Here is a 12634-nt window from a genome sequence, read left to right as displayed (position 1 = left end):
CCGACGTTGACCGCAACTTGGGACTTTCGTGTGGCGCGTTTTGACTGAGTAAGTTGGGATTGGGATGAGATGCGTGTGTGTTCCTGGTCGACAGGGACCGGGATGTTCGGGAAGTGGATACATATACGAACGAACGCTGCAGATCCTTTTCTGGAATCGATCCTCTTTCGTGGATGAGTGGATCCAGTAAAAAAAGTCCAGCCCGCCGCGACCTCGGGTTGGTTCCCAAAGCGGCAGCATGAGTAAGTAGGATCTGGAAACGCAAAGATCGATAGTGTACGTACTCGCCCGAGGGGGATGGTAGCGGCGAAAGTCAAAAGTCCGGAGGTAAGCATATAGGACTTAGCTCCGCCGCACCGCACCGGTCAGAACAAGAAAAAAAAAGGGAGGCGAAGTATCGACTGTGGGGGGGGAGCGGGCGGTGCGAGCGAAAGGGGATGCGAATGCTCCCTGCCTGCTGCTGTGCCGCGGGGTTCGGGTAGGGCGACAAGCGAGCTGCGGGCGGATCAAAAGAGACTCGACTTACTCAAGCAACTTAAGATGTGCACGGCTGTTGGGGCACAGGCGGAAAATCGATATCTATCCGAGTTGGGAAGTGCTTCTTCGTCTCCAGGAGTTGGGTTCTGTCCTCTTGTTCCATTCGCCTCGCGTGCGGATGGCCGCCTTGTGCGCCGTGACGTATAGTAGAGCTGCCCGGAGATCCACATCTCGTTTGTAGCTGTGTCGCTTAGTCACTGCCCGGGCGAAAGGATGCAGCTACTTCCGCTCGTCGACATCTCACAAGTTGGAGTTCGAGAGAAGGATCCGAATACGGGATCGCTTCCAATTGTTGAGTCGTGCACTGTGCAGCCAACATCGCTTCGTCGTTCTATAGATATTGAAAGTGTAGTTCTCTATAGGGCTTAAGCTATGTAGCCGAATCTTTCCCTTTTTGTTTATGGCATCAAGACTTCCTTCGCTCGCTTGCGTGCCAAAGACTCAACAGCTCGCGATCGACGTTGCCCCTTTCGTGCAATATCATTAATTTGTATCTCTGCATCTTGCAGTACCATTGCATACGTATACTTCAGTGGTAGCAATGACTAAGCTCATGAAACCCCAAGCTTGCACTTCACTGAACACAACCGATCTCATCTGCGGAGCTCGCTCCTGGCGTTCAAATAGGTCTCCATGAGGTCCGAAAACTCATCGAGGCGGTCAGCGGACAACTTTTGCTTAGGGAAGCGCATCGACATGTCCAGCCACGCGCTCTAGTAGACCAGCTTGTGCCAGCACCAAGGCCCGTTGTCAAACGGATCGGCAAGGTTCCGCATTCCTCGTGAAGTCAACGTCGCCAAGTTACCTGCAAATTCGCGTCAGCACCTGCACGCCCCCATGCCGCCGCGAAGGAGAGAAATGCAAAGCAGAAGCCTTACTCCGGAATGCCGGCGACCCTCGCCCCGGGCCGGAAGTCCACGCGCATGTCGAAGACCCTACGGTTATCAAACTCCGCGTAGTCTCCGAGGTTCATCTTGAGCAACATGCGGTACTGGATGCTGCGATCTGAGAAAGCGGTGGATGTCAGCCACAGCCAGCGTGTGCAAGGTCGTAGTAGGAGAACAACTCACAGGTCTTCTCCGTCAGACACCACACGCCGTCGCGGCCGCAGAGCTCGTGCGCCTTCTCGAGGCTGTTGCCGCGCCTCAAGTATCCGTGCGTGCGGTCGATGTAGCAGCGCGCCAGCTCGACCTCGGCGCGCCAGCCGTCGAGACCCACCGTGCCGTTGAACGCCATCTGCTCCAGCGCGCGGACGAAGTCCAGGAAGGTGTCCGAGAAGGGCGCACAAGTCTCGTGGAGGTCGTAGCGGTCGAGCTCGTACGTGATGACGGCAAAGCCGGCGGGCTGGAGGAAAGTGAAGACGCGGTGGCGGCGTCGGCCTCTTGGGCGAGAGCTGATGAAGCCGATGTTGAGAGCACCCCACAGACGGGCCATGAACTCGGCGCGCACGCTCGGGACGTGGCGGAGGCTGATGGTGCGGATTATGCAGGAGGGATTGGATTGGCAGCTGGAGTCGATGTGGTTCCAGCCCTCGGACAGGCAGTGGCAATAGAGGGTCCTGTTGATGTGTACAAGTTCCTTGTTGCTGGAAGACCCGACGCGGGGACGAATCGGCGCGAGGATGATGTCGTAGATCTGGTTTCTCAGCTCCGGGGGCAGGCGCTTGAAGCTATTGAAGAACTTGCGGTTGTTGCCGATGAGCGTGGGCTCGGAATCCGGGTTGATGCAATCTCCCGCGGCCTTGACTTTCTTCAGGACGGGTGGGATATCGTGGGATTCGTCGTCGAGTGGACGCTTCGACGGGGTTGCGGGTGGTGATCCAGCGTTTCCGTCAGGGTGGCCGCTCATGATGACTCTGGAGCGATTGTTAGTGTCGGTGGGATGGTGTCTGGGAAAGAAGGAAGGCGAACTTTATAGGACGTCGTGTCCAGTAACTGACGGCGACATCGGCAGCTTCACTTAGTCATATGGCACACGAGGTGATAGCAGCACAACGTGTTATACCGACTTGCTGGTGAATGCTTGTTCATTGATTGGATAAGAGAAGGCTTGCGCTTTAAGTAGTTATAGACATAGTTTAAGTTAAAAACTGGCCAGTACCCAAGGGTTAAACGAACAGTATCAATATCATGCTATAGTAATTTACAAATTATAGTTGAAATGATCGCAGAGATTGTATTCATGCTATCTACTGGCCTTTTATAGACCTGGATGCTGATTGCTGGCTTATTTGCCTGCAACCCAGTGGAAATTTGCCTATGTTCGGCTTGGTTTTCCACTATTACGTAGTCTCATCGGCAGGCGTAACCCATGCGGTGGGTGTTTGATTCTTGGAGCCGTACCAACGCATAGTCAGCCACTTATACAGTGCCATCCCCAACCCTAAGAGTTCGTTAGGTCCTACTGATCCTGTATCATGCAGCTTATTAAGGATTAAAGTCCGTGCACGTGCGTGCGTACTTATTTTTTTCCACACCCACTGTACCCGTCACTCATCTCATGACAAACAAGTTCTAGCCTACTAGTAGAATATTTGCTTCAGTATCGCACTAGTGGCAATCAGCAGAATGCCTCGTGACCAGAAACGAGACTTTGAGCCAAATCTGCCTCAATCTCAAGGCGATACCTGGGCACCTGCTTTTTTTGGACAAAGTTTTCTAAGAGCTGGTTTCTGGGATGAAGATTTGGTGCCTGCGCCGCAAACTATTGAGGACACCTGGGCACCGGACTTCTCTCCCGAAACCCTCCCGAGAGATGGTTTCTGGACGTCTGGGAAGCGGCAATTGGAATGTGAGGTTGAGCAAGAATATCACCCTTCAAAACTCAGGAGAACTATGGAGAATGAGTACCCGCAAACGATCCAAGAACTCGGTCCGTCTAAACAGTTCCAACGAGCCAACATCAATCTTTCCCACCATGGGGCTTCAAACTTTCAGTATGAAGAACTGTCTGGCCAGAGGGCGATACGTCTCATCAGACTCTTACCAGGACACCCAACAGATCGGCTGGAGTGCGAACTTGAGCACACCACTATCGACGCCACTGCACCCTACACCGCAATCTCCTACGTTTGGGGCGCAGCAGCGGACAAAGCTACCATCAGCTGCCAAGGGAAGCCTCTACAAATTCCTCGAAACCTGTTGGATGCCCTTCGCCATATCAGATGCCACTCCGCCTCACCACAACTACTTTGGGCAGACGCAATCTGCATCAATCAAAAAGATGACGGGGAGAAGAACGTGCAGGTTCCGCTGATGCGTGTCATCTTTGGAAAAGCCGATCAAGTCCTGATTTGGCTTGGTCACGACGAAGCCGAGTCTGCCGAACGCGTTTTTGCATTCGCCACCAAGGTCTTCAACGAGCTCCACGGCAACTCTGAATCTGCGCGCAGTGTCTCCCATGAAGATTTCAATGGCGGCCTCCAACCGTCAAGCATCTGGCACGAGTTCTCTACGTTATTCATCCAACCATGGTTCTGGCGGCTCTGGTGCTTCCAAGAAGTCATCCTCGCCCGGGACGCCCAAGTCATGTGGGGCGGCGCCCGAGTTCCCTGGAAGCATTTGGGATTCACGGCCGGTTGGATCCGAGGCACCGGGTACGAGATACTGCAGCACTTCTCCATGGCCGGGCGTCTACAACGCCAGTCTCACGTATTCCATGTCGCCGGACACCGGCGCGGCGCCAGTCTCCCTGCTCCGCCTCCTGATGCTGACCCAGCGATTCAAGGCCACGAAGAGCGTCGACCGCATCTTCGCGCTCTTGGGGATTTCCACCACCGACGCGGATCCCGACGCCGGCGACTTCTACATGTAGACGACCTACGAAAAGCCGCACGGCGCCGTATACGAAGACTTTTGCCAGGAAAGTAATCGACGAATCCCAAGCGCCTCTGGCCCTGCTCTCGGCCGTCCAACAAGGCCCACACCTCAGCGACACCACCAAATCCTGGGCACCGTGCCCCAATGGGACCAGCACCACACACGCATCACCGCGTCCGCCGATTCCCCAACAATCAGCTTCTCGGCCTCACGTCGTCTTTCACAAACGCCGCCGAGGCTGCAAGACCAGCACTTGGTCGTCCACGGACACGGTTTCCCGCCTGTCCGACCCGATGCCAGAACGGCGCATCCTCGCCTCCTCACACTCGCGGATCCAGGCTCTGTGGACCGACATGGCCGCCACCGCTGCAGTCGTACCCGAGGGGCGGGTCGGGTGATCTCGTCTCCGCCTTCGGCTGGACGCTCACCGCGGGCAAAAAGACTTGACGGGGGGCAACTCCATCCAGGAGGAGGACGACTCGTCTCACATGGCGGACTTTCGCGGCATTCGTGCGCAAGAACTTCCGCGCCCGAAATCGGGAATTCGCCTGCGGTAGCGGATTTTCTTCTCCGGCGCGAAACGTGGATGTCGTGCGGAAGGCGATGTTCATCGGTATACGGAAGCGCTGTACGGCAGCTTCTGCCGGCGCCCGGTTTCTCGTGACGGAGCGTGGCTGTATCGGTATCGGGCCGGCGTGCATGCGGGATCGTGACGTGGTCTGCGTTCTGAGTGGTGCTGCTGTGCCCTTTACCCTGAGGAGAACACGACAGGGATGTAAGCTGGTGGGGGAAGCGTATGTTCATGGGATAATGCACGGTGAAGCATCTCAGCGGTCCGACGGTGGAGTACTGCGAACGACTCCCTTTTGTTTGAGCTGAGTCGATAGCTTCTGGAAGGTTTCCTTTTCTATGGCGCCTTGTTAAGCTAATATTTTTTATGATGTGTAAAGGGGTCGCTTGCATTGCTTTCCTCCCGCTTTCCTGATGCTCGACATTTCCTTCTTGTGGTTTTTTTGACTCTACCCCCATACCGGCGAAGACCAGAGCTTTGAGTGTAATTTGAGTATATCTGTCCGTTCCCTCGTTGATACGTCGCGGACCGGTACTTCCTGCATACAAGAAGCGGCATCATGATACCAGACGTAGTTGTAAATCGCTCGGTTGTTGAAGTTCGTCCCTTTCCGATACCAATGTGATAAGGCCGGTTCTTTCAAAACGTGGTAGAGACCGAAACCCAAACTTAACAGCATGATAACACAAGTCAACACCACAACACTACTCGTGCAACATGGTTTTTTTGCTGAGAGCATCCGCACAGGCTACGATGTCGGAGCAGCAGTCAGCCAACCAGTGTAGAGGAGCGAAGCAACCAACCAGGTATCTCAGGTTCAAGTACGGAAAACGGCCCTAAAAGGCGATCAATGCGAATTTGGCCGCGCTATACGCGCCATCCTACTCTTACAACAACTCAAAAAGAGCAGAGATATATATATAAAACAACGGGCCTCTATCTTACGAGACTGCGTATGAGAGCGTCTACGAAATCATCAAATCGTGGTGGCTTTTCCAAACGGTAGACAAATCACGTCTTGCGATCAATGGTGCCAGGGGTACCGCCGATGGGTTTGCTCTGTAGGTCGGGAGAGACGGGCGAACGCGGCCTGGCCGCTTTGGGGACGCGCGCGGCCCTGCCCCGGACCATGCGCTCTAGCTTACCGGGCACTCTCATCCTGCTCCACAGCAGCACGGTGGTGGTGAGCAGAGCGAGGGCGCCGGCCTGGTGGGTGGCTGCCAGGTGGGTGGGCACCATGTAAATCAGAGTACAGATACCGAGAGCAACCTGCATCCAAGCCATGTGGGTGACGCCGGTCATGCCCTTCTTCACATTGCGAGGGAGGGCGCGACGCAGCTTGGGGAAGCGGGTGTAGGCGAAGAGCGCGATGACGGAGGTGAAGGTGGTGGTGGCCAGGATGCGGTGGTCGAGCTGGACGAGGGACGGGTTCTCGAGTATGTTGCGCCACCAGAGATCTGAGTTGTCGGGGGTGTGGCTGTACCAGGGGTCGAAAAGCTCCTTCTTCGGCGGAGTGATGCCGAGGCCCATCCAAGGGAATTCGTTGTAGATGAGTCCAGCGTCAAGGCCGGCGACGAGCGCACCGGACATGGCAGTGACGAAGACAAGACCAGTAAGAGCAGTCACGTAGCGCCTGAATGGGCGGAGGATCGGATGCTGCAGCGCCGTGATAGCCTTCTCTGCGGCAACGGGATCAGCAAGCCAGCGGCGTTCGCGGAGGATGGAGAAACCGGTCAGGAGCATGGAGCAGTAGACAACGAAGGCAGCACCCAAGTGGGCAGTCAGACGATACTGGGACACGCGCGGGTGGCTGCCGGGGGCAAAGAGGTCATCCTTCAGGCCGCTAGCGACCATCCACCAGCCGATGACGCCCTGGAAGCCGATCATGCCGCAGATGCCAGTGAGTTTCCAGGCCATGGACTTTGTGACCTTTCGCCGAGCAATGAAATATATGGTGGGCAGCAGGAAGGTCACGCCAATAACGCGGCCCCACAGGCGGTGGCCCCATTCCATCCAATAGATCTTCTTGAACTCCTCGAGGGTCATGCGCGAGTTGAGCAGGTGGAATTCGGGAGAGGCACGGTACTTTGAGAATTCCGACTCCCAGTCTTCTTGGGACATGGGAGGGAGAGAGCCGGTAACAGGACGCCATTCGGTGATGCTAAGGCTGAGAGGCTGTTAGACGGGAAACAGGCGATATATTATGCAGGCAAATGCGTACCCAGACTCGGTGAGACGAGTCAAGCCACCAAAGACAACAATGCCAAACACGCTGGCCGCGCTGCCGAGTAACCAGTATGCCACACTCTTATCGTTGGTCTTGGGAAAACTACTCTTCTTGGCCAGTTTCTTCCCAGACTTGGTGCCAATGGACTCGCTGAGGGCCCCGAGCGGTGACTGGGCACTCTTCGCGGTGGATTGCCATCGTACGGCGCGGAGGACAGGGCCCTGGCGGAAGTGGGAGCGGAGCGGCGGCGGGACGGCAGACTTTGCGGGATTGACGCAGGCCCTGCAGGTGAAGAACTCGCGCGAGAGGCGCGGAGCAGCGCGCCTCAAGGCGGGGAAGGCCTGGAAGATCGAAGCCATGGCGTGAACGCCGTGGAGGCTGAGGGAGGGTGTTGCAGGGCCAGAAAAGTCACTTGAAGCTGTGGTGGTTCGACCGGTCGGAAGCCGTGCAACCTCCGGCGCGGGTCAGCTCCGGCCAATCAGCGCCCCGCATTGCAAATCGCCCAAGCTTCTACCTAGCTGGGAGCCTCGGATCTTCGGACACCTCGTTCCCGGCTTGCACGGTACTTTATACACACGATTCAAGGTTATAGGCTTATAGGTGATTGCTTTCACTATAGCTACGTCTTGCTTCCGAGAATAGGTGCTGGTGCGTAGAACCACCCGCCTGCCAAGACTGGCTGGAGATCAACGCCACCCGACCAAGACATAGATTGCCAGCGCAAGGGACAGGTACATGCGCATCAATATGCCGTACGCGCAATGACGAGGTCGCGGGGACTTGCGCCTGACACCCCCCACGAGCACTGCCCCCACCAACGCAGAGACAGCCTCCACGTGCCGGGCGAGGGCAGATTTCGGGTCGCACCAATCTGGAAACATTACCGGCATATGACGTGCATGTTTCCTTTTGCAGATGAGACGGCCTGCAGCTGCGCGCAAAACGGGAGGTAGCATTCAAAGAATGCGAGCAAGCTCGTGCGGCTGCCGTGGTTCCCTTGTGATGATTAAGGATGACCAGGGCGGCGGATTTGCGTGGTGGGGCCGCGGCTTCCTTGCACACTTGCGGCCGCCTAACATCAACGGCGCGCCAGCTCGCCCGTCGCGTGCGCACGCTCCGCTGCTTCCAGCTTAACCGCACCTCTGCTCTGCCGTGCTACTCCTTTTGCTTCTCGCAGCCCTCTCGCCGCCTCTAGCAGCTTTGCGCCACCGCTCGGGCCTGACGCCGCTTCGCCCGCGGCCACGACTATCCGCGGCTGCAGGGACTCGCGGCGCAGACTGCGGGGCCAGTGTCCACGAGCCCAACGTCAGCGTCGCACTGGCCGACAATCAGGATCAGCGCCCCGTAGCGACAAAAGAACAGGCGCAGGGCCGTCTCCACCCGACAGACATGTTCATGACTTTGTCGCAACCCTCGCGCGTCCCGTACCAAAGCTCGCCGCCTCCCACGCGTACCTGCGCCGCGCCCGCATGATTTGCGCTGCGCCCTCGTCGCTCCGTAGCTGCTCATAGTCGCCTCCGAAACCGCACGGCGGCTAGTAGCTGCCCTCAGTGACATGGATGGACATGGTGGCGGGCCCTCCGACTTCCATCACTTGGTCTCGCATCTGAACCTCGACCCAAGCGCCTGGCAGCCATCACAAGCCGATGAGGGCTCATCCACCGTGTCGTCTGTAACAGACGGCCTGCGTTTGCAGAGCGCCATCCCCGCCCAGCTGTATCCTACTACTACCCCCTCGCCCCGCGGCTCTCTGTTCTCCGCCGGACCTGCCGCCCCTTCGCCGCCGTCCAACTCGTCCCGCCCCCTGCTGCCGCCACAGCCCCTCTCGTCACCTCCCGCGCCAAGGCGCTCTGCTCGCTTTGACGTGGAGCTGCCGGGCAGCTCCCGCGCTCCCATCGCCAGGATTGAGAAGGATGTTGATGACCCCACCACGCCTGTCGGCTCTCGGCGATCCAACGACCGCAGCGACTATCAGAACCTCACCACTCTGAGCCGCTTGTTTGCCAGCACCTCGCCTACCTCGGCAAGGTCTACTCCGTACAGCAGAATGCAATCGAGTTGTATGCCGGCCCTGTATCCATCTTGAGATAGCCCGCTAATGTCAAGTAGCTGCTGCCGGTCTAATCCCCGGCTCACTGTCCCATCACGTCTACAGCAGAGGTTTGCTTGACGGTCGCCACTCTGACATCATTATCGTGGCTTTCAACAAAAGGTATCGCCTTCATCGATTGGTCCTCGACCAAGCACCCTACTTCAGTTCCATGCTCTCGGGTCCCTGGCGGGAAAGTCGTGCCGAAGAGGTCACCCTCCATCCGGAAGAATTGGACCACTGCATCACCGAGGCTGCCTTTGAGCTGACGCTGAAACGGCTGTACGGCTACGACATCTCCGAAGAGGAAGACATTGAGTGCCTAGGGCTGTTCGCCACTGCGTGCTGGCTCGAAATGCAGGACCTGATCGATTCGAGTATCGATTCAATCCTGCGTAGAATGCACCCCGACAACCTCGGCCCGCTCATCAAGCTGGTCACCCTGCAATACTATGGGAGAGCCGGCGAGCGGTTGCTTGCGTCGGCGAAGGCCATGCTGTGCAGAGACGGCTGCGAGATGAAGTTGAAGAACTGGGATGAGATCCCTGGCGAGATCGCCCGGGAGATCGTCGGCGGGGACGGCTTCTATATCCATGGGGAATGGGAGAGATGGGTCTTGGCGAAACGCCTGCTGGACCGCCGCCTCAAGAAGGTCGCTGCCGAATTCGGCCTCATCAAGTCTGCAAGATCCCGCAGCACCAAAGCGCCAGACATGCTTGGTCTGATGGCTGTCAGATTCGACAGTGTCTATCGTCAGAATGCCATCACCACCGGCCTGTCGCGCCAGGAAAACCCCAAGGACGACCAGCAAAAGTGGATGTCTTTGTACACCCATTACGATATCGAGCCTCTCCTGGTACTTCTCGAAGAAGGAATCCACTATATCCATCTGGAGTTCGAGCAATTGCAATTCATCAGAACAGCACGGGATACATTCGGTCTTCCAATAGTCTCGGAAAAAGCCATCACAAATGCTCTGTGGCAGCAGATGGAGCTTCGGCAGAAAGTGCTCTCGGCGAACCCGCAGGACATGGAACTCGGACTCAGCAAGCCGGCCGAACAAGACCAGTCATACCGGCCCTCGTCCAAGAGCTCTGCTTCGTCTAAAGGCAAGCAAACATCAATGGAACCATCGTCCCCCGACTCCGAGTTGGACGACGAGATGGATTCCGGCAGCTGGGATGCCAACGGCAAGCCTCGAAAGTTCTGGATACCCTCCGCAGACTGCAACATTGTCATGGGCGGCGCCGCTGAACCCGTCGTCACCACCACGAGCGCTTCACCTCGCCATGCTTCCCGTTTGTCGGCTACGCTACAGCCGGAAGACGTCCAATGGGCGACAGATTTCTCCGTCATGCCTGATGCCAATCGCATCCCGACACCATTCCGTCCAGGATCCTCCGGTGGTGTGCCTACCTCTAGACCCAAGGGCATCTCCTACACACACTTCCCTCCTTTCCGGTTCGCGGCCGAGTTCCCGAACCCTCGTCTTCTGAAGGAGAAGAAGCGTGTCTACTCTCGCACCGTCTTCTACGCCGGCTCACTCTGGAACATCTACATCCAGAAAGTCCGTTCATCCAAAAATCCACAGCTGGGTGTGTATCTCCACCGTGCGAAGGAGTACACCGCCGAAGACTGCGCCAACACCGGCGAAGTCTTGACCTCGGCCTCTGCTCGCATTGGCGAGCTCGAGCGCCGTATCCTTGTCGGCGGCACAGGCACAGAGCGTAGCTCCCGCCGCAGCCGTCAAGCCGAGCAGGTCGCCACAGCAATGATGGGCATCTCGCCCGAGGACGACAACACATCCGGCAGCGGCGGCGATGGCGAGATCATCACAACCCCAACCAGCGGACCCTCCCGCGCCGGCGAGCGGCCCCGTCGCCAGCAGGCGGCGCCAACGCAAGACCTCAGCTCCACGGCCGGGCTGCCCGAATGGATGCGCACGCCCTGGACCACGGCCGACACGGACGGCGAGGAAGAAGACGACTCGGACGCCGAAAACCTCACGCACTCGCAGTACGTCCGGCACCGGCTGCCGGGCAACCCTTACTACCACCCATCCTCGTCCGCCCGCACCCCATCCTCCTCCTTCACCTCCAGCAAACACGGCCACGACAAACGCCCCGACTCCTCGGCCGCCGCCATCACCATCCCGCCCTACATCGACGGCCGCCCGACGATCAAAACATACTTCAAGATCTACTCGCCCTCCAAGGGCGGCCGCCTGCTGTCCGTCTACGAGAGCGCGCCCGACCGCTTCAACTTCAGCCAGAGCTGGGGCTGGAAGAGCAGCACCCTCATGCTCGACGACACCGTCGCCGCGAACGCGCCGTCTGGCGGCGCTTCCTCGTCGTCGAGTGGTGGCGCGGCTGCCTCCGGCTCGGCGGGCAATACTACCGCCGGCGCCGCGGCGGCTGATCCGACCGGCAATGTTTTGGCCGGAGACGGTGCGGAGATGGAGGAGGTGGATGCCGCCGCGGCGGCGGCGACGGGACCGGGGGCCGAGGGGGGAAGCAGGGCGGCGGCGTGGAAGGATAGGGGGAGGAGTAAGAAGGGGGATGGGCTGTTGAGGTTTATGGTCGTTATTGGGAATTTGTAGATTTGTGTGTGTTTTTTTGTTTCGTTTTGGCGGGGGCGTTGATGGAAAGGTATCGGAAGGATCGTGGGTGGATGGGTATAGATCGGCATACATATATAGGCAGACTGGGTGGCTGGATGGTTGGATGGATGGATGGGCTGGTTTGGGGGAGGGTGGTTGGCGGCGTTTTCATCAGCTTTACATTGCTAGCGATGGTTTCTTGCTCTTTCGTTTTGTATTTTTCGGGTATTTCTGCTGCTGCTGCGATGTTTGTCAGGATTTTTTTTTTTTTTTCGAGTCGACTACGCTGCCGCGAGAGAAGAAGGCTTGCATGATGCTACGATCGATCATCCGCTTCTCACACACACGAACATATGTCCGGCTCTACATCATCATTTGCTTTCTTTCCGGTTTTCCTTAGCGTCCTTTTCTTAAATCCCGGTTACGAAACAATGAACAGTGACGACATTTCCCCGTCTTCCTCCTGTACATATCGTGAGGTTGCCGACTTATTAGCTCCGTGGCTTGCATGATGATGAGACCGCGTATGCAGTAGTTAGCGGTGGTGGTAGTAGCGTGCAGTAGCGTGCAAGTGTGCGTGGCTTGCAGTAGTAAGGTTGGGCAGCCGCGCCCCGGGTTTTTCTCTATGTACTCTCTCTTCTTGCTTACCTACGTACTACTACAGCCTCACTATTGAACTGCAAGCCTCGTCATCATCGTCGATTTTTTTATTGCTTGAATTGGTTACAACGGCTTTCCATGCAGGTCAGCCCAGTGCCCTGTCGTCGGTCGATCAGGCAGTAGTCGGGAGGAC

General features: G+C 57.4%; 3 protein-coding genes across 3 annotated transcripts; 1 reads left to right on the top strand and 2 right to left on the bottom strand.

The window, feature by feature from the left end:
• Positions 1-1411: 1411 nt before the first annotated feature.
• On the bottom strand, positions 1412-2484 carry SLS55_009145 (uncharacterized protein; the record flags this gene model as incomplete). The annotated part of the gene is made up of 3 exons (XM_066780548.1): positions 1412-1542; positions 1608-2392; positions 2477-2484. 3 exons carry the CDS (start codon positions 2482-2484, stop codon positions 1412-1414), a joined length of 924 nt encoding a protein of 307 aa, XP_066629777.1.
• Positions 2485-5937: 3453 nt separating this feature from the next.
• Positions 5938-7512, bottom strand: COX15 (Cytochrome c oxidase assembly protein cox15; the record flags this gene model as incomplete). Its single annotated transcript, XM_066780547.1, has 2 exons — positions 5938-7093; positions 7148-7512. 2 exons carry the CDS (start codon positions 7510-7512, stop codon positions 5938-5940), a joined length of 1521 nt encoding a protein of 506 aa, XP_066629776.1.
• A 1902-nt stretch (positions 7513-9414) lies between these two features.
• On the top strand, positions 9415-11841 carry SLS55_009143 (uncharacterized protein; the record flags this gene model as incomplete). The annotated part of the gene is made up of 1 exon (XM_066780546.1): positions 9415-11841. The coding sequence occupies one exon, from the start codon at positions 9415-9417 to the stop codon at positions 11839-11841; it is 2427 nt and encodes an 808-aa protein (XP_066629775.1).
• Between the last annotated feature and the right edge of the window lie 793 nt (positions 11842-12634).

This window comes from Diplodia seriata (genome assembly GCF_021436955.1).
Source record: "Diplodia seriata strain FDS-637 chromosome Unknown scaffold_9, whole genome shotgun sequence".
NCBI lineage: Eukaryota > Fungi > Ascomycota > Dothideomycetes > Botryosphaeriales > Botryosphaeriaceae > Diplodia > Diplodia seriata.
The sequence above is the reverse complement of the archived record's forward strand: the minus strand, read 5'-3'. Positions and strand labels throughout refer to the sequence as shown.